This window comes from Staurois parvus, unplaced genomic scaffold (genome assembly GCF_062004578.1).
Source record: "Staurois parvus isolate SC_StPar_1 unplaced genomic scaffold, SC_StPar_1.0 ptg001366l, whole genome shotgun sequence".
Taxonomy (NCBI): domain Eukaryota; kingdom Metazoa; phylum Chordata; class Amphibia; order Anura; family Ranidae; genus Staurois; species Staurois parvus.
The window spans coordinates 297058-318675 of record NW_028319162.1 but is presented as its reverse complement, the minus strand read 5'-3'; the positions used below and the strand labels follow the sequence as shown (position 1 = coordinate 318675).

Below are 21618 nucleotides of genomic sequence, written 5' to 3'. Positions count from 1 at the left end.
GTACAGGTGGAGACATTGATACGTCTCCACCTGTACCCGATGATACAATCCCTCCGCCTGTACCCGATGATACAATCCCTCCGCCTGTACCCGACGATACAATCCCTCCGCCTGTACCCGACGATACAATCCCTCCGCCTGTACCCGACGATACAATCCCTCCGCCTGTACCCGACGATACAATCCCTCCACCTGTACCCGATGATACGTCTCCACCTGTACCCCATGAAACAATCCCTCCACCTGTACCCGATACAATCCCTCCACCTGTATCCGATACAATCCCTCCACCTGTACCCCATGAAACAATCCCTCCACCTGTACCCCATGAAACAATCCCTCCACCTGTACCCGATACAATCCCTCCACCTGTATCCGATACAATCCCTCCACCTGTACCCGATACAATCCCTCCACCTGTACCCGATACAATCCCTCCCCCTGTACCCGATGATACAATCCCTCCACCTGTACCCGATGATACGTCTCCACCTGTACCCGATGATACAATCCCTCCCCCTGTACCCGATGATACAATCCCTCCACCTGTACCCGATACAATCCCTCCACCTGTACCCGATGATACGTCTCCACCTGTACCCGATGATACAATCCCTCCACCTGTACCCGATGATACGTCTCCACCTGTACCCGATGATACGTCTCCACCTGTACCCGATGATACAATCCCTCCACCTGTACCCGATGATACGTCTCCACCTGTACCCGATGATACAATCCCTCCGCCTGTACCCGATGATACAATCCCTTCACCTGTACCCCATGATACAATCCCTCCACCTGTACCCGATGATACAATCCCTTCACCTGTACCCCATGATACAATCCCTTCACCTGTACCCGATGATACAATCCCTCCACCTGTACCCCATGATACAATCCCTTCACCTGTACCCGATGATACAATCCCTTCACCTGTACCCCATGATACAATCCCTTCACCTGTACCCGATGATACAATCCCTCCGCCTGTACCCCATGATACAATCCCTCCGCCTGTACCCGATGATACAATCCCTCCACCTGTACCCGATGATACAATCCCTCCACCTGTACCCGATGATACAATCCCTCCACCTGTACCCCATGATACAATCCCTCCACCTGTACCCGATGATACGTCTCCACCTGTACCCGATGATACAATCCCTCCGCCTGTACCCGATGATACAATCCCTCCACCTGTACCCGATACAATCCCTCCGCCTGTACCCGATGATACGTCTCCACCTGTACCCGATGATACAATCCCTCCGCCTGTACCCGATGATACAATCCCTTCACCTGTACCCCATGATACAATCCCTCCACCTGTACCCGATGATACAATCCCTTCACCTGTACCCCATGATACAATCCCTTCACCTGTACCCCATGATACAATCCCTCCACCTGTACCCGATGATACAATCCCTTCACCTGTACCCCATGATACAATCCCTTCACCTGTACCCCATGATACAATCCCTTCACCTGTACCCGATGATACAATCCCTTCACCTGTACCCCATGATACAATCCCTTCACCTGTACCCGATGATACAATCCCTCCGCCTGTACCCCATGATACAATCCCTCCGCCTGTACCCGATGATACAATCCCTCCACCTGTACCCGATGATACAATCCCTCCACCTGTACCCGATGATACAATCCCTCCACCTGTACCCCATGATACAATCCCTCCACCTGTACCCGATGATACGTCTCCACCTGTACCCGATGATACAATCCCTCCACCTGTACCCGATGATACAATCCCTCCACCTGTACCCGATACAATCCCTCCGCCTGTACCCGATGATACGTCTCCACCTGTACCCGATGATACAATCCCTCCACCTGTACCCGATGATACAATCCCTCCGCCTGCTCCCGACAATACAATGTCTCCACCTGTTCCCGATGATACAATCCCTCCACACATCGATGATACATCGAGTACAGGTGGAGACATTGTATCGTCGGGTACAGGCGGATAGATTGTATCAGTTTCCTGGTAACTGTCTCGGTGTGGTGTGTGTGGTGTGTACACAGAGATGGGCAGCGACTGACACACGGATTGCTCCTCCCCGGCTCTGCCTCCTCCTGCCCTGCAGGGTGTCCTTCCATTCCTCGGCTCGGCTCTGCTCTGCACACTGTGTGTCTCTCGGTCTCTGGTGCCCCCGCTGTGCCCCGGTCATGAGAGGATTTAGGAGACGATGAAGAGTGGAAGTGACCCCCCTGTCTGCTCCCTCCAATGGCTCTATGACCGATGCTGCTGCTGTTGCTTCCAGGGGAAAGGTGAGCCGGCAATGGGGGTCCCAGCGTCTTCTCTGAGGGGGTCCCAGCATCTTCTCTGAGGGGGTCCCAGCGTCTTCTCTGAGGGGGTCCCAGCGTCTTCTCTGAGGTGGTCCCAGCGTCTTCTCTGAGGGGGTCCCAGCTTTCTATCTGGGGGGTTCCAGCTTCTTCTTTGAGGAGGTCTCAGCTTCTGTTCTAAGGGGCTCCCAACTTCCTCTCTAACTGGGTTCTCAGCCTCTTCTCTGCAATATTTTCTTATTGGTCTCTGCAGAATTCGAGTGCATAGCAGATGTCCGTCTTATGGATATTGGGGTGTGTATGGTGGTGCGGATTGCACGGTGTGGATATTGGGGTGTGGATTGCATGGTGTGGATATTGGGGTGTGTATGGGTGTGCGGATTGCACGGTGTGGATATTGGGGTGTGGATTGCATGGTGTGGATATTGGGGTGTGTATGGGGTTGCGGATTGCACGGTGTGGATATTGGGGTGTGTATGGGGGTGTGGATTGCAAAGTGTGGATATTGGGGTGTGTATGGCGGTGTGGATATTGGGGGGTGTATGGTGGTCCGGATTGCACGGTGTGGATATTGGGGTGCGTATGGCGGTGTGGATATTGGGGGGTGTATGGAGGTGCGGATTGCACGGTGTGGATATTGGGGTGCGTATGGCGGTGTGGATATTGGGGGGGGTGTATGGTGGTCTGGATTGCACGGTGTGGATATTGGGGGGTGTATGGCGGTGTGGATATTGGGGGGTGTATGGTGGTCCGGATTGCACGGTGTGGATATTGGGGGGTGTATAGCGGTGTGGATATTGGGGGGTGTATGGGGGTGTATGGCGGTGTGGATATTGGGGGGTGTATGGCGGTGTGGATATTGGGGTGTGTATGGGGGTGTATGGCGGTGTGGATATTGGGGGGTGTATGGCGGTGTGGATATTGGGGGGTGTATGGGGGTGTATGGCGGTGTGGATATTGGGGGGTGTATGGCGGTGTGGATATTGGGGTGTGTATGGGGGTGTATGGCGGTGTGGATATTGGGGGGTGTATGGCGGTGTGGATATTGGGGGGTGTATGGGGGTGTATGGCGGTGTGGATATTGGGGGGTGTATGGCGGTGTGGATATTGGGGTGTGTATGGTGGTGTTTGTAGATTGATGCACCTTGTTGGTTGTCACCAATTGTAGAAAGTAGTAAAGGGGTCCCAAGATCAGGCTTGGCCCATGGAGTGTATAGCTGCCATGTCACTCTCCAGCCACTGAGGAACTACAAGTCCCAGCACACCCTGGTAGCTGAAGGCTGGTAGGGCATGCTGAGCCTTGTAGTTCCTCGATGGGCTGTCATGAGACATACAGAGGATGACCCGATAACGCAGGGATGTTTGATGGCGCCCCGGCTGCAGGAGCCAATCCTCTTCCACCTCCAGATCGCAGCTCTCCATATAGTGGCTTTTCCTGGTCTCAGGACACACATAGAAAGTGGCCGATTGACCAGCACAGCGGCTGCAAATTCCCGGGAAGCCGATTGACTTTCTATTTTCATCGATTATAAATGATCAGAAGGACTTCACAGGAGGAGCTTGTCTGCCACCTGATCATATGTGGAGCTTGTCTGCCACCTGATCACATGTGGAGCTTGTCTGCCACCTGATCACATGTGGAGCTTGTCTGTCACCTGATCATATGTGGAGCTTGTCTGCCACCTGATCACATGTGGAGCTTGTCTGTCACCTGATCATATGTGGAGCTTGTCTGTCACCTGATCATATGTGGAGCTTGTCTGTCACCTGATCATATGTGGAGCTTGTCTGTCACCTGATCACATGTGGAGCTTGTCTGCCACCTGATCACATGTGGAGCTTGTCTGCCACCTGATCACATGTGGAGCTTGTCTGTCACCTGATCACATGTGGAGCTTGTCTGTCACCTGATCACATGTGGAGCTTGTCTGTCACCTGATCACATGTGGAGCTTGTCTGTCACCTGATCATATGTGGAGCGCGGTGGAGGATCCTCTGATCCGGCGGATATTTTTATTACAATTTCTCGACAATCTCTCCGATTTGATCCCATTCACATTTATCCGACCCAGCCAGGAGAAATCGGGGAAAGTCAGAGAATTCTGAGAGCCGGTCACCCGACGGAGGAATATTACCGCTGTCTGGCTCCCCCCGGGGTGGGGTGGGGTGGGGGGGGGCTGCGGCTGGTCGTCCAGAAGTTTGAGCGCAGCATGAGATTTGGGAAGTGAAATCTGGAGGTCTCTGTCGGGTGATGACCCCCACCAGACCCCCCCCTCCCAGGCCTGGGAATGCTCTGTGGGGCCCCATCCAGGTGATACTGACAATGTTGGGATCATTTCCATCTCTATAGGCTCTCTCCTTGTTGGGAGGGGGAGGGGTATCACCAATTGTTGTCCCAGAGTGAGTATTCGGCATTGTGTCTGTAGGAAGGGGCTGTGCAGAGACCCCCATATAGAGCGACAACCCTGAGAACACAACGTCACAGATTCCCTCTCCTCCTCTATTCTATTCTGTTCTATTCTATTTTTTTCTTCTTTGTTTTTTTTCTGTTTCTTCTTTTCTCTCTCATCTCTCTCTTCTCTCTCATCATTCTTTCTCTCCCTCTTCTCTCCTCTCCCTGGTTTGGGGGAACTAAAGTTCATAGGGTGACTAGGGTCACGGTGAAGGTGTGGTGCCCGGGGTGTGTGGAGGGTGGCACTGGGTGTGCGAATTCTTGGCCCTGGCAGAAGGTATGAGGAATATTGGTGAGACGGGTGGAGGCTTGTTCTGTACGTGTCCCCATATCAGTGCTGTCTGTGCAGCTCAGTGTACAGGTATCACCCCCATACTGTATATCAGTGCTGTCTGTGTAGCTCGGTGTACAGGTATTGCCCCCATACTGTATATCAGTGCTGTCTGTGTAGCTCGGTGTACAGGTATCGCCCCCATACTGTATATCAGTGCTGTCTGTGTAGCTCGGTGTACAGGTATCGCCCCCATACTGTATATCAGTGCTGTCTGTGTAGTTCGGTGTACAGGTATCACCCCCATACTGTATATCAGTGCTGTCTGTGTACCTCGGTGTACAGGTATCGCCCCCATACTGTATATCAGTGCTGTCTGTGTAGTTCGGTGTACAGGTATCGCCCCCATACTGTATATCAGTGCTGTCTGTGTAGCTCGGTGTACAGGTATCACCCCCATACTGTATATCAGTGCTGTCTGTGTAGTTCGGTGTACAGGTATCACCCCCATACTGTATATCAGTGCTGTCTGTAGCTCGGTGTACAGGTATCACCCCCATACTGTATATCAGTGCTGTCTGTGTACCTCGGTGTACAGGTATTGCCCCCATACTGTATATCAGTGCTGTCTGTGTAGCTCGGTGTACAGGTATCACCCCCATACTGTATATCAGTGCTGTCTGTGTAGCTCGGTGTACAGGTATCACCCCCATACTGTATATCAGTGCTGTCTGTGTACCTCGGTGTACAGGTATCACCCCCATACTGTATATCAGTGCTGTCTGTGTAGCTCGGTGTACAGGTATCGCCCCCATACTGTATATCAGTGCTGTCTGTGTAGCTCGGTGTACAGGTATTGCCCCCATACTGTATATCAGTGCTGTCTATGCAGCTCGGTGTACAGGTATTGCCCCCATACTGTATATCAGTGCTGTCTGTGTACCTCAGTGTACAGGTATCACCCCCATACTGTATATCAGTGCTGTCTGTGTAGCTCGGTGTACAGGTATCGCCCCCGTACTGTATATCAGTGCTGTCTGTGTACCTCGGTGTACAGGTATCACCCCCATACTGTATATCAGTGCTGTCTGTAGCTCGGTGTACAGGTATCACCCCCATACTGTATATCAGTGCTGTCTGTGTAGCTCAGTGTACAGGTATCACCCCCATACTGTATATCAGTGCTGTCTGTGTAGTTCGGTGTACAGGTATCACCCCCATACTGTATATCAGTGCTGTCCGTGTAGCTCAGTGTACAGGTATCACCCCCATACTGTATATCAGTGCTGTCTGTGTAGCTCAGTGTACAGGTATCACCCCCATACTGTATATCAGTGCTGTCTGTGTAGCTCGGTGTACAGGTATCACCCCCATACTGTATATCAGTGCTGTCTGTGTAGCTCAGTGTACAGGTATCACCCCCATACTGTATATCAGTGCTGTCTGTGTAGCTCGGTGTACAGGTATCACCCCCATACTGTATATCAGTGCTGTCCGTGTAGCTCAGTGTACAGGTATCACCCCCATACTGTATATCAGTGCTGTCTGTAGCTCGGTGTACAGGTATCACCCCCATACTGTATATCAGTGCTGTCTGTAGCTCAGTGTACAGGTATCACCCCCATACTGTATATCAGTGCTGTCTGTAGCTCGGTGTACAGGTATCGCCCCCATACTGTATATCAGTGCTGTCTGTGTAGCTCGGTGTACAGGTATCACCCCCATACTGTATATCAGTGCTGTCTGTAGCTCGGTGTACAGGTATCACCCCCATACTGTATATCAGTGCTGTCTGTGTAGCTCGGTGTACAGGTATTGCCCCCATACTGTATATCAGTGCTGTCTGTGTAGTTCGGTGTACAGGTATCACCCCCATACTGTATATCAGTGCTGTCTGTGTACCTCGGTGTACAGGTATTGCCCCCATACTGTATATCAGTGCTGTCTGTGTAGCTCGGTGTACAGGTATTGCCCCCATACTGTATATCAGTGCTGTCTGTGTACCTCGGTGTACAGGTATCACCCCCATGCTGTATATCAGTGCTGTCTGTGTACCTCGGTGTACAGGTATCACCCCCATACTGTATATCAGTGCTGTCCGTGTAGCTCAGTGTACAGGTATCACCCCCATACTGTATATCAGTGCTGTCTGTAGCTCGGTGTACAGGTATCACCCCCATACTGTATATCAGTGCTGTCTGTAGCTCAGTGTACAGGTATCACCCCCATACTGTATATCAGTGCTGTCTGTAGCTCAGTGTACAGGTATCACCCCCATACTGTATATCAGTGCTGTCTGTAGCTCGGTGTACAGGTATCGCCCCCATACTGTATATCAGTGCTGTCTGTGTAGCTCGGTGTACAGGTATCACCCCCATACTGTATATCAGTGCTGTCTGTAGCTCGGTGTACAGGTATCACCCCCATACTGTATATCAGTGCTGTCTGTGTAGCTCGGTGTACAGGTATTGCCCCCATACTGTATATCAGTGCTGTCTATGCAGCTCGGTGTACAGGTATTGCCCCCATACTGTATATCAGTGCTGTCTGTGTACCTCAGTGTACAGGTATCACCCCCATACTGTATATCAGTGCTGTCTGTAGCTCGGTGTACAGGTATCACCCCCATACTGTATATCAGTGCTGTCTGTGTAGCTCGGTGTACAGGTATTGCCCCCATACTGTATATCAGTGCTGTCTATGCAGCTCGGTGTACAGGTATCGCCCCCATACTGTATATCAGTGCTGTCTGTGTACCTCGGTGTACAGGTATCGCCCCCGTACTGTATATCAGTGCTGTCTGTGTACCTCGGTGTACAGGTATCACCCCCATACTGTATATCAGTGCTGTCTGTAGCTCGGTGTACAGGTATCACCCCCATACTGTATATCAGTGCTGTCTGTGTAGCTCAGTGTACAGGTATCACCCCCATACTGTATATCAGTGCTGTCTGTGTAGTTCGGTGTACAGGTATCACCCCCATACTGTATATCAGTGCTGTCTGTGTACCTCGGTGTACAGGTATTGCCCCCATACTGTATATCAGTGCTGTCTGTGTAGCTCGGTGTACAGGTATTGCCCCCATACTGTATATCAGTGCTGTCTGTGTACCTCGGTGTACAGGTATCACCCCCATGCTGTATATCAGTGCTGTCTGTGTACCTCGGTGTACAGGTATCACCCCCATACTGTATATCAGTGCTGTCCGTGTAGCTCAGTGTACAGGTATCACCCCCATACTGTATATCAGTGCTGTCTGTAGCTCGGTGTACAGGTATCACCCCCATACTGTATATCAGTGCTGTCTGTAGCTCAGTGTACAGGTATCACCCCCATACTGTATATCAGTGCTGTCTGTAGCTCGGTGTACAGGTATCGCCCCCATACTGTATATCAGTGCTGTCTGTGTAGCTCGGTGTACAGGTATCACCCCCATACTGTATATCAGTGCTGTCTGTAGCTCAGTGTACAGGTATCACCCCCATACTGTATATCAGTGCTGTCTGTAGCTCGGTGTACAGGTATCGCCCCCATACTGTATATCAGTGCTGTCTGTGTAGCTCGGTGTACAGGTATCGCCCCCATACTGTATATCAGTGCTGTCTGTGTAGCTCGGTGTACAGGTATCGCCCCCATACTGTATATCAGTGCTGTCTGTGTACCTCGGTGTACAGGTATCGCCCCCATACTGTATATCAGTGCTGTCCGTGTAGCTCGGTGTACAGGTATCGCCCCCATACTGTATATCAGTGCTGTCCGTGTAGCTCGGTGTACAGGTATCGCCCCCATACTGTATATCAGTGCTGTCTGTGTAGCTCGGTGTACAGGTATCGCCCCCATACTGTATATCAGTGCTGTCTGTGTAGCTCGGTGTACAGGTATCGCCCCCATACTGTATATCAGTGCTGTCTGTGTAGCTCGGTGTACAGGTATCACCCCCATACTGTATATCAGTGCTGTCTGTGTAGCTCGGTGTACAGGTATCGCCCCCATACTGTATATCAGTGCTGTCTGTGTAGCTCGGTGTACAGGTATCGCCCCCATACTGTATATCAGTGCTGTCTGTGTAGCTCGGTGTACAGGTATCACCCCTATACTGTATATCAGTGCTGTCTGTGTCGAGCTTTGCTGTCAATCATTATCCTGCACAATGTTCTGCACGTGTTCCTCTCTCCGTTTACTTTCACCTTTGCACTGTGGACGGGATTTTTTGGTTTCGCATTTACAGCGCGTCCTCCTTCACCTTCAGCACAGTTTGTATAGTACGCAGCGGCGGCGATCTGCGCATTCCTCTCTCTCTGCTGTCTGTGCCAAACATTTCTCCTTGGGGGTGATTTACTAAAAGCAAATAGACGGTGCACTTTGCACTCTTTCAAAAACAGTTGCTCCAGAGCTTAGTAAATGAGGGAAGCTTCACTTTGGAAAGAACACCCAATCATGTGCCAGGAAAATAAAAAGTCTGCAGAGCTTCTGCTCATGTGCTAAGCTCTGGAGCAACTACACTTGCAAAGTGCACAGTCTATTTGTCTTTAGTAAGTCAACCCCATTTGTGAGCTCCGTGTCTGGGCGCAGGCCTCTTCCGTGTCTGGGCGCAGTCCTCTTCCGTGTCTGGGCGCAGTCCTCTTCCGTGTCTGGGCGCAGGCCTCTTCCGTGTCTGGGCGCAGGCCTCTTCCGTGTCTGGGCGCAGGCCTCTTCCGTGTCTGGGCGCAGTCCTCTTCCGTGTCTGGGCGCAGTCCTCTTCCGTGTCTGGGCGCAGGCCTCTTCCGTGTCTGGGCGCAGTCCTCTTCCGTGTCTGGGCGCAGTCCTCTTCCGTGTCTGGGCGCAGGCCTCTTCCGTGTCTGGGCGCAGGCCTCTTCCGTGTCTGGGCGCAGGCCTCTTCCGTGTCTGGGCGCAGGCCTCTTCCGTGTCTGGGCGCAGGCCTCTTCCGTGTCTGGGCGCAGGCCTCTTCCGTGTCTGGGCGCAGGCCTCTTCCGTGTCTGGGCGCTGTGCCTATGTCCCCAGTATATGGATTGACGTGGTCAGAGCCCTTGACATGGAGCAGAAAGCTCCCAGCATAGACCTGACCCTAGCAGGTGCCACATTGGTCAGTTGGGTCTCCACATTCCTCACCCTCTGGTCAGCTTTGATGTCTTCCTCCAGCCCTCTGGTTTCCATTGTCGGGGACTTTTTATGGGGCTCTCAGATTACCCGACATGTGTTTTCAGTTTGGACTGTGGAGTCACTTTCCCCATTTGTTCCGGGTATTACATTCCACTGACTGATGAGTATCACAGCTTCTGAAACATTGATTTTGGGAAGTCAGTGTTTGACCGGCCAAAGAGCTCGCCATACCCCTCCATTCTTCACTTCTAGACCTCGCCATACCCGTCCATTCTTCACTTCTAGACCTCGCCATACCCGTCCATTCTTCACTTCTAGACCTCGCCATACCTGTCCATTCTTCACTTCTAGACCTCGCCATACCCGTCCATTCTTCACTTCTAGACCTCGCCATACCCGTCCATTCTTCACTTCTAGACCTCGCCATACCCGTCCATTCTTCACTTCTAGACCTCGCCATACCTGTCCATTCTTCACTTCTAGACCTCATCATACCCGTCCATGCTTCACTTCTAGACCTCGCCATACCCGTCCATTCTTCACTTCTAGACCTCATCATACCCGTCCATTCTTCACTTCTAGACCTCGCCATACCCGTCCATTCTTCACTTCTAGACCTCGCCATACCTGTCCATTCTTCACTTCTAGACCTCGCCATACCCGTCCATTCTTCACTTCTAGACCTCGCCATACCTGTCCATTCTTCACTTCTAGACCTCATCATACCCGTCCATTCTTCACTTCTAGACCTCGCCATACCTGTCCATTCTTCACTTCTAGACCTCATCATACCCGTCCATTCTTCACTTCTAGACCTCGCCATACCTGTGCATTCTTCACTTCTAGACCTCGCCATACCTGTGCATTCTTCATTCATAGACTCTTGGAGGACTTTCTGGATCTGACATTCTAATCAATGGACATGAAATGATATTAAGAAAGGCCCATATCTCTGTCCGTGGCCTCCATGTTTCCGCCCCGCGACATGTTTCCGCCCCGCGACATGTTTCCGCCCCGCGACATGTTTCCGCCCAACGACATGTTTCCGCCCAACGACATGTTTCCGCCCCGCGACATGTTTCCGCCCCGCGACATGTTTCCGCCCCGTGGTCTAGTTCAAATGATTATTAGACAGTGATGTGGATCGGCTCCGTGTCGGTCCCGCTGTGAGCTCATACGTTCTCTAAGACCTCTGTGTGGTCACATCTGACATTGGTGAATGAACCCAATTACTCTCCAATCACATTATTCAACCTTTCTAGATGTCTGCAAACATTTCCACCGTCCACCACAATGAGAGATAAGAGAAGTAAAGGACATTTCCTGCACCTGTAATCCAGAGTCAGGATACTGAGCCTCTTGTAGACTATGTCCTGGCACCTGTGTGGGCGCTGGAGTCCCCCTGTGTGTGGGCGCTGGAGTCCCCCTGTGTGTGGGCGCTGGAGTCCCCCTGTGTGTGGGCGCTGGAGTCCCCGTGTCCCCTTTGTCTGGGGATTGGCATCCCCTGTGTCTGGAGGCCGGCTCCCCTTGTTTCTGGGGATTCCCTGTGTCTGCGAGCCGGCTTCCCCTTGTTTCTGGGGATTGGCACCCCCTGTGTCTGGGGATTGGCACCCCCTGTGTCTGGGGATCCCCTGTGTCTGGGGATTGGGGATCCCCTGTGTCTGGGGATTGGCGCCCCCTGTGTCTGGGGATTGGCGCCCCGTGTCTGGGGATCCCCTGTGTCTGGGGATTGGCGCCCCCTGTGTCTGGGGATTGGCGTTCCCTGTGTCTGGGGATTGGCGTTCCCTGTGTCTGGGGATTGGCATTCCCTGTGTCTGGGGATTGGCGCCCTCTGTGTCTGGACGCCGGCACCCTCTGTGTCCGGGGATTGGCGTTCCCTGTGTCTGGGGTATGGCGTCCCCCTGTGTCTGGGGTATGGCGTCCCCCTGTGTCTGGGGTATGGCGTCCCCCTGTGTCTGGGGTATGGCGTCCCCCTGTGTCTGGGGTATGGCGTCCCCCTGTGTCTGGGGTATGGCGTCCCCCTGTGTCTGGGGTATGGCGTCCCCCTGTGTCTGGGGTATGGCGTCCCCCTGTGTCTGGGGTATGGCGTCCACCTGTGTCTGGGGTATGGCGTTCCCTGTGTCTGGGGTATGGCGTCCACCTGTGTCCGGACGCCGGCGCCCCCTGTGTCCGGACGCCGGCGCCCCCTGTGTCCGGACGCCGGCGCCCCCCTGTGTCCGGACGCCGGCGCCCCCTGTGTCCGGACGCCGGCACCCCCTGTGTCCGGGCTCTGGCGTCTCCTGTGTTTCAGACTGCTCAGCTTCTCTTAATGATATGATGAATAATGAGGTCTAATGAATAAGTACTGCAGTGTCCAGATTTACATACAAAACTGATGACTTACCACCGCTGATTACTCGGCATCACAAACACACAGCAGCCATCCACACATTGCCCCGGCGCTCTGCGCTCCCCTCACATGTGACGGATTAGTCTGCTGGACTCCCAGGTTACGTGTTTATGGCGGAGCCTCGCGGCACGCTCCGCATCTGGACTCAATAAGCCTCGGATGACAGATGACTTGTAATCCATACAGAAGGCATTTCTGTCCACTTCAAAGAGCGGCAGAGCGGAGGGAATCTGGAGCGGGCGCTACGATGCCGCAATTCCTCCGTTGTGCTACGTTTGATGTCGCGGCGAAATGGTCTGCAGGTTCTTGTTTTCCTTTATTTTAAATTGTATCTCCAGATAGAAGTGATGTGTGTGGGACGGTTGGAGCCGAGGCGGGTTGTATCTGCTGTGTGCGTCCCGAACTGGTCACCAGAGGAGAAAATTCTACAGTTGTCACTGGAACAGGAAATGCAGTTCTGTTCCATCATCTTGTGTCATGTGACTCTCCATCTCCCGCGTCTCGCAGGTTGTCAGTCCATAAAAATACAGCATCTCGTCATCTCCTCGCCATTCCCTCGCTGTCTCCTCGCCATTCCCTCGCCATCCCCTTGCCGTCTCCACACCATTCCCACGCTGTCTCCTCGCCATTCCCTCGCCGTCTCCTCGCCATTCCCTCGCCGTCTCCTCGCCATTCCCTCGCCGTCTCCTCGCCATTCCCTCGCCGTCTCCTCACCAGTCCCTTGCTGTCCCCTCGCCGCTCCATCGCTGTCCACTCGCCGCTCCATCGCTGTCCCCTCGCTGCTCCATCGCTGTCCCCTCACTGTCTCCTTAACACTCCCTCGCCATCTCCTCGCCACTCCCTCGCCGTCTCCTCGCCACTCCCTCGCCGTCTCCTCGCCATTCCCTCGCCGTCTCCTCGCCATTCCCTCGCCGTCTCCTCGCCATTCCCTCGCTGTCTCCTCGCCATTCCCTCGCCGTCTCCTCGCCATTCCCTCGCCGTCTCCTCGCCATTCCCTCGCCATCCCCTCGCCGTCTCCTCGCCGTCTCTCCGCCATTCCCTCGCCATCTCCTCGCTGTCTCCTCGCCGTCTCCACACCATTCCCACGCTGTCTCCTCGCCATCCCCTCGCCATCCCCTTGCCGTCTCCACACCATTCCCACGCTGTCTCCTCGCCACTCCCTCGCCGTCTCCACACCATTCCCACGCTGTCTCCTCGCCATTCCCTCGCCGTCTCCTCGCCATTCCCTCGCCGTCTCCTCACCAGTCCCTCGCTGTCCCCTCGCCGCTCCATCGCTGTCCACTCGCCGCTCCATCGCTGTCCACTCGCCGCTCCATCGCTGTCCCCTCGCTGTCTCCTCGCCGCTCCATCGCTGTCCCCTCGCTGTCTCCTCGCCGCTCCATCGCTGTCCCCTCGCTGTCTCCTCGCCGCTCCATCGCTGTCCCCTCACTGTCTCCTTAACACTCCCTCGCCATCTCCTCGCCACTCCCTCGCCGTCTCCTCGCCACTCCCTCGCCGTCTCCTCGCCACTCCCTCGCCGTCTCCTCGCCACTCCCTCGCCGTCTCCTCACCATTCCCTCGCCGTCTCCTCGCCTCTCCCTCGCCATCTCCTCACCATTCCCTCGCCACTCCCCGCAACTCCCTCGCCGTCTCCTCGCAACTCCCTCGCCGTCTCCTCGCAACTCCCTCGCCGTCTCCTCGCAACTCCCTCGCCGTCTCCTCGCAACTCCCTCGCCGTCTCCTTGCCACTCCCTTGCCGTCTCCTCGCCACTCCCTTGCCGCCATCTCACCATCCCTTCGCCGTCTCCTCGCCACTCCCTTGCCGCCATCTCACCATCCCCTCGCCATCCCCTTGCCGTCTCCTCGCCATCCCCTTGCCGTCTCCTCGCCGCTCCCTTGCCATCTCCTCGCTGCTCCCTTGCCATCTCCTCGCTGCCCCATCGCTATCCCCTCGCTGTCTCCTTAACACTCCCTCGCCATCTCCTCGCCACTCCCTCGCCATTCCCTCGCGTTCTCCTCGCCACTCCCTCGCCGCCTCCTCGCCATTCCCTCGCCACTCCCTCGCCGTCCTCTCGCCACTCCCTCGCCGTCCTCTCGCCACTCCCTCGCCGTCCTCTCGCCACTCCCTCGCCGTCCTCTCGCCACTCCCTCGCCGTCCTCTCGCCACTCCCTCGCCGTCCCCTCGCCACTCCTTCGCCGTCCCCTCGCCACTCCTTCGCCGTCCCCTCGCCACTCCTTCGCCGTCCCCTCGCCACTCCTTCGCCGTCTCCTCGCCATCCCCTCGCCGTCTCCTCGCCATTCCCTCGCCGTCTCCTCGCCACTCCCTCGCCGTCTCCTCGCCACTCCCTCACCGTCTCCTCGCCACTCCCTCGCCGTCTCCTCAGTGTTTATCAGTCTATCAGTGTTCCCATCAGAGTCCTCCCCTTACATCGGTGTCCCCATCAGAGTCCTCCCCTTACATCAGAGTCCCCCCCCCCCCCCCAGAATCGCCCATACATCAGTGTCTCCATCAGTGTCCCCCCACCCCCACATCAGTGTCCCCATCAGAGACCGCCCCCTTACATCATTGTCCTCACCAGAGTCCCCCCCCTTATATCAATGTCCCTATCAGAGTCCCCCTTATCAGTGTCCCCACCCAAATCCCCCCTTACGTCAATGTCCCCACCCGAGGCCCCCCTCACATCCATGTTCCCATCGGAGACCCCCCCCCCTTACATCAATGTACCCACCGGAGTCCCTCCTCCTCACATAGGGTCCCCATCACCAACTGCTCATCAGCTGTGGGCCAGGCAGACTCCTGTATTGGGCCGTAGTTTTTTAGACATAAAATCCGGAGTGTATATATTATATATTCATTCCATACAGGTATCAGGATCATTTGTTCTCACTATGTTGGCCCTATAATGGGCCCCGACTCCATGAAGGGCCCCCGCCAAGGCAGGCTTATTGTGTGTGTGATTGGTGGACGCAGTGTGCGGCGTATCCGCGCTCGTTAGGCCAGAGCCCTCCGATTGGCTCTAATGAATTATCCGGCTTCCAGTAAACCGGAAATGTGATTAGAGGATTAGAGGTCACACCTGATGATGCCGGATATTTGGCCGGAATTATCGGATATTACCGGAGCGAGCTTTACAGCGGACTTTACATCCAACTGCGACACGGCGGCGGCTCTGGGTACAGGGGGGTTGGGGGGGGGGTTACTTTGTGAACATCTTGCCGGGTGTATAGAATGATCACTGAACGAGGCGTCAGGCCGGACAGACGAACGTTCCACTTTCTAATCACCTTTTATTGATTGAGGGTTTCCCTTCCATGAGCTGCATTTCTGCTACATCCTCCAAGTGCTGCAGTCTAAAGTGGAAGATCTCCAAGATGACTGAATTCTACTTGAAGGAGACAATTGTTTTATTCTGTGAAAAGTAGAATGAAACTCTGCTAAATATTTATATTAAATCCCCCCCCCCCCCCGAGGGTTTATGCCTTGTACTAGTATGCAGCGCCTGTTACTACATTGTGGGAAACCTCCCTGACAAATGACCCCTCCAGCACTGTGGTGTCAGAGCTGCAGCTGGTCCCGGGAGCGTCCGCCTTCTCCTGCTCTTCTGTGCTGATGTGTTTGGCCACTTGAATGGTCGGGCAACAATGATGTCACCCCCGTGTGCGCCTCTCCGTGTAGGCTACCAATGACAGCCCGGGAGAAGCATTTGTGAGAGAAGAGACAAGTAGGGGGATGTCTGTCAAAAAACCCACCGGTCAGCGTATTTCAAACATCCTCATCCCCAGAGCTCCATTCTCATCCGCCAATCTCCATCCTGATCCCCCAGATCTACTTCCTCACCCCAAATCCCCATCTCCAGGTCTAGATCACCTTCATCATCCTCCTCCCCAGATCCCCATCCTCCTCCCCAGATCCCCATCCTCCTCCCCAGATCCCCATCCTCCTCCCCAGATCCCCATCCTCCTCCCCAGATCTCCATACTTCTCCCCAGATCTCCATACTCCTCCCCAGATTTCCATCCTCCTCACCAGGTCTCCATCCTGATCCCCATCCTCCTCCCCAGATCTCCATCCTCCTCCCCAGATCTCCATCCTCCTCCCCAGATCTCCATACTCCTCCCCAGATCTCCATACTCCTCCCCAGATCTCCATACTCCTCCCCAGATCTCCATACTCCTCACCAGGTCTCCATCCTGATCCCCATCCTCATCCCCATATCTCCATCCTGATCCCCATCCCTATATCTCCATCCTGATCCCCATCCCCAGATCTCCATCCTGATTCTCATCCCCATCTTCAGATCCCCATCCTCCTCCACAGATCTCGATCCTCATCCGCATCTTTAGATCTCCATCCTGATCCCCTTCATCATCACCAGATCCTCATCCGCATCTTTAGATCTCCATCCTGATCCCCTTCATCATCACCAGATCCCCATCCTGATCACCATCCTCATCCCCGGATCGCCATCCTGATCCCCTTCCTCATCCTTAACCCCAGATCTCCATCCTGATCTCCATCCTCATCCCCAGATCTCCATCCTTATCGCCAGATCTCCATCCTTATCCCCTTCCTTATCCTCATCCCCAGATCCCCATCCTCATCCCTGGATCTCCATCCTGATCACCTTCCTCATCCCCAGATCTCCATCCTGATCCCCATCCTCATCCCCAGATCTCCATCCTTATCCCCTTCCTCATCCCCAGATCTCCATCCTTATCCCCTTCCTTATCCCCCTTCCCAGATCCCCATCCTCATCCCCGGATCTCCATCCTGATCCCCTTCTTTATCCCCAGATCTCCATCCTGATCCCCTTCCTCATCACCAGATCTCTATCTTCATCCCCAGATCTCCCTCCTGATCCCCTTCCTGATCCTCAGATCTCCATCCTGATCCCTTTCCTCATCCCTAGATCCCCATCCTCATCCCCAGATCTTCATCCTCATCCCCACATCTCCATTCTGATCCCCTTACTCATCCCCAGATCCCCATCCTCCTCCTCCCCAGATCCCCATCCTGATCCCCAGTTCTCCATCCTGATCCCCCCAAATATACTTCCTCACCCCAAATCTTCATCCCCAGACCCCCTTCCTCATTACCATCCCCATCCCCAGATCCCAATCTTCATCCCCAGTGCCCATACTCATCCCCGGTCCCCATCCTCCTCTCAATCCACAGATCCCTATCCTAATCCCCCAGATCTACTTCCTCACCCCAGATCCATCCCCAGACCTAGATCCCCATCCTCCTCTCAATCCACAGATCCCCATCCTAATCCCCCAGATCTACTTCCTCACCCCAGATCCATCCCCAGACCTAGATCCCCATCCTCCTTTCAATCCACAGATCCCCATCCTAATCCCCCAGATCTACTTCCTCACCCTAGATCCATCCCCAGACCTAGATCCCATTCCACATCTCATCCCCAGATCTCCATCCTAATCCGCTTCCTCGTCCCAGATCCCCTTCCTCATCCTCAGATCTCCATTTTGATCCCCTTCCTCATCTTCATATCTCCTCCCTCATCCCTTGATCTTCATCGTGATTCCCCAGATCTACTTCCTCACTCCAAATCTCCATCCCCAGACCCCCTCCCCCATCCCCAGACCCCCTCCCCCATCCCCAGATCCCCATCTTCATCCCCAGTTCCCATCCTCATCCCCAGATTCCCGCCCTCATCTCAATCCACAGATCCCCATCCTAATCCCCCAGATCCATCCCCAGACCTAGATCTCCTTCCACATCTCATCCCCAGATCCCCATCCTGATCCCCTTCTTACCCTCATCCCCAGTTGCCCATCTCCTGACTTCTTTCCTCTTTCCAAGCTTCCTGTCTGGATCCCCTTCCTCATCCTCAACCCCAGATCTCCATCCTGATCCTTCTCCTCATCCCCATATCTCCATCCTGATCCCCTTCCTCATCTTCAACCCCAGATCCACGTCTCGCATTGCTGGCGGCTTCTGTTTTGCATATTGCAGAGTCTGTGAACCCTCTGGAGACCCCCCAACCCTCATCTGGTCACTATGAGCTACGAAGGGCGGATTTCCATTTAATCGGATCCAGCGCAGCCTAACGAGTAGCAGACCATTCCGAAATCTGTGACCTTTCACCCCCGACAATATGGAACCAATCCGCATCGGTATTCTTTGTTCCCAAGAGCGTCCAGGGACTCCCTGTAATGAGGACAATGAAATGTGACTCTAGGACCGTCTTCATTATCTCTTATCCATGGAGGATCTCACTGTGGACAGGCTGCAGTCCTCCCAGTGACAGTTCCCTGGAAGCTCCATGTCTCTAACTGTCACATGGCACAGGTCTGAATGCCCAGAGTTGGGCCGCACAAGGGCTATTGAGGGCTATTGTGTATGTTAGATGACTTCTAGTTCCAGCAGATTGGGGGTTCCAGCAGATTGGGGGTTCCAGCAGATTGGGGGTCTGTCGCCTCTGGGGGTCAGAGGTTCCTCTGTGATCTTCCAGATGAGGGGAATATCCAGGTATGAGCTCACCTGGATCAAGCGGAATTTCTCTGTCCACCTGTCACCACCCTATTGATTGCTCCTTATCATTTTTCCTGCAGACTATCACACATTATGGGGTGTCATTGGGGGCCGTGACATGGCAGACCTTTTTATTTTCCACCTGTCCTGCTACCCCCCTCTACCACCTACTTCTAATTAGCCCCCTCTACCACCTACCTCTGTTTGCCCCCTCTACCACCTACTTCTATTTGCCCACTCTATTACCTCCAATTACCCCCCCCCCACACTACCTCCTTCTATTTGCCCCCTCTACCACCTCCTTCTATTTGCCCACTCTATTACCTCCAATTACCCCCCCACACACTACCTCCTTCTATTTGCCCCCTCTACCACCTCCTTCTATTTGCCCACTCTATTACCTCCAATTACCCCCCCACACACTACCTCCTTCTATTTGCCCCCTCTACTACTTCCTTCTATTTGCCCCCTCTACTACTTCCGTCTATTTGCCCCCTCTACTACTTCCTTCTATTTGCCCCTTCTATAACCTCCCTCTACCGCCTCCTATTTGCCCCCCTCTACCGCCTCCTATTTGCCCCCTCTACCGCCTCCTATTTGCCTCCTCTACTCTGTCCTTCCATTTGCCCCTCTACCGCCTCCTATTTGCCTCCTCTACTCTGTCCTCCCATTTATCCCCTCTACCGCCTCCTTCCATTTGCCCCCCTCTACCGCTTCCTTCCATTTGCCCCCTCTACTCCCCGGCACAGGACTCGGAGCCCGGCATCGCCGGTTTATGAGGATTCCTTGTATTGGTGGACACGTTTGGATTCCGATTTGAATGATTCACACCCTGTATGTTCCCATAGAACCCCACATCTCTGCCCTGCGCTCCATTGTTGCATGTATTGCCACTCACAGCAGAAATGAAGACATTTTGGGGTTTATCTTCATGTTGGATAGAGATTTCTCTTCACTTCCTGTCCCACAGCCAAAACAGGAAGTGAGGAAATCCCTCCAAAGTGAAATTCTAGGGTGTCCCCATTGGATGATTTCCCCTCTTTTCCTGTTCTGGTGACAACTCAAAATGTGGGAGAAATAGAGAGGATGTATCTCCCTAACGGGGGCGCAGACGGCGCTAAAAACCCGACAGGATCGAATCCCGTAAATGAAAAAAACCAAACAATTGCCTTCAGTTCTGCAGGCACGTGGTGGCGCAGGTGATCCCTGATGGAGGGGGGCGTCTTTCAGTTGCACGCCCCGTGGTGCGGGTGTCGCCGGGTGTGATGACATAATCCCGTCCTCGCTATAAATAATCTTTATCATGGCGCTGTGCGTGGATCGGATGTGGTCGGTCCGGTTTCCTGTCATACCTGAGTCCAGGTGAGTCAGGTGAGGACAGGCGAGTCACACGGCTCAGATCGCAGTCTGCAGTCGGTGGAGACGGGAGGATGATGGCTCGTGGATGTGTCGCCCACCACTGGAGAGGTCTGTCTGTACTATTAACCCTCCGAGCGCCGTGTTCCCCCGCTGTCCGGTGTTCCCCCGCTGTCCGGTGTTCCCCCGCTGTCCGGTGTTCCCCCGCTGTCCGGTGTTCCCCCGCTGTCCGGTGTTCCCCCGCTGTCCGGTGTTCCCCCCTCTGTCCCGTGTTCCCCCGCTGTCCGGTGTTCCCCCGCTGTCCCGTGTTCCCCCGCTGTCCCGTGTTCCCCCGCTGTCCCGTGTTCCCCCGCTGTCCCGTGTTCCCCCGCTGTCCCGTGTTCCCCCGCTGTCCCGTGTTCCCCCGCTGTCCCGTGTTCCCCCGCTGTCCGTGTTCCCCCGCTGTCCCGCGTTCCCCCGCTGTCCCGCGTTCCCCCGCTGTCCCGCGTTCTGTCCCGCGTTCCCTCGCTGTCCCGCGTTCCCTCGCTGTCCCGCGTTCCCTCGCTGTCCCGCGTTCCCCCGCTGTCCCGCGTTCCCCCGCTGTCCCGCGTTCCCCCGCTGTCCCGCGTTCCCTCGCTGTCCGCGGTTGGCGGGGATTAGATATAACAAGATCTGCCGGTTACATGGGAACAGTTGCGGTTTTGTCCGACACACGAGGGAATTTCCCACGGTATACTCCTGGCTGCGTTTCCTCTTTTGTGGCTTGCGGGGAATTTCAGGTAACGACGAGAAGGAATTATAAAGGTGGGACAGACGGCGTCCTGTGGAATCACATAGATGGGGGAGGGGGGCATGTCATCTTGGGGCTCATTCACACAGACATGCGTGTTGTCTGCACAGAACGCCGGCTATGTAGGTACGGGGGGAGTGGAAGTGGAAGGGGGTGGAGCTAGCAGACAATTCTGTGTAAAATGTATCAAATGTTTTGAGTAGAAGAATTGATAGATTAGAAGAAAAAATAAAAGAATAGAATAAAACAAAATAGAATAGACAAAAGAATAGAATAAAATGGAAATGAAATTCGTCCAATCAGCATAGGAATACCAGAGTGTGATGGGTTCTTCCATCCATCGGACAAGCAGGCTCCTCCAGATATTCTATGTTAATAGGCCAGTCCTCTTCCTTATCTCCATCTTCTCTGACCGGTCCTCTTCCTTATCTCCATCTTCCCTGACCGGTCCTCTTCCTTATCTCTATCTTCTCTGACCGATCCTCTT

The 21618-nt window shown here is 54.3% G+C and overlaps 1 protein-coding gene across 1 annotated transcript in view; it reads left to right on the top strand.

The window, feature by feature from the left end:
* The first annotated feature begins 2152 nt into the window (after nucleotides 1–2152).
* Nucleotides 2153–21618, top strand: part of LOC149436375 (kalirin-like) — a 144974-nt gene continuing 125508 nt past the window's right edge. Inside the window, exon 1 of the mRNA XM_089661682.1 lies at nucleotides 2153–2304. Coding sequence (XP_089517808.1) covers nucleotides 2223–2304 — 82 coding nt within the window. The 5' untranslated portion in view covers nucleotides 2153–2222. The remainder of the gene's footprint in view (nucleotides 2305–21618) is intronic.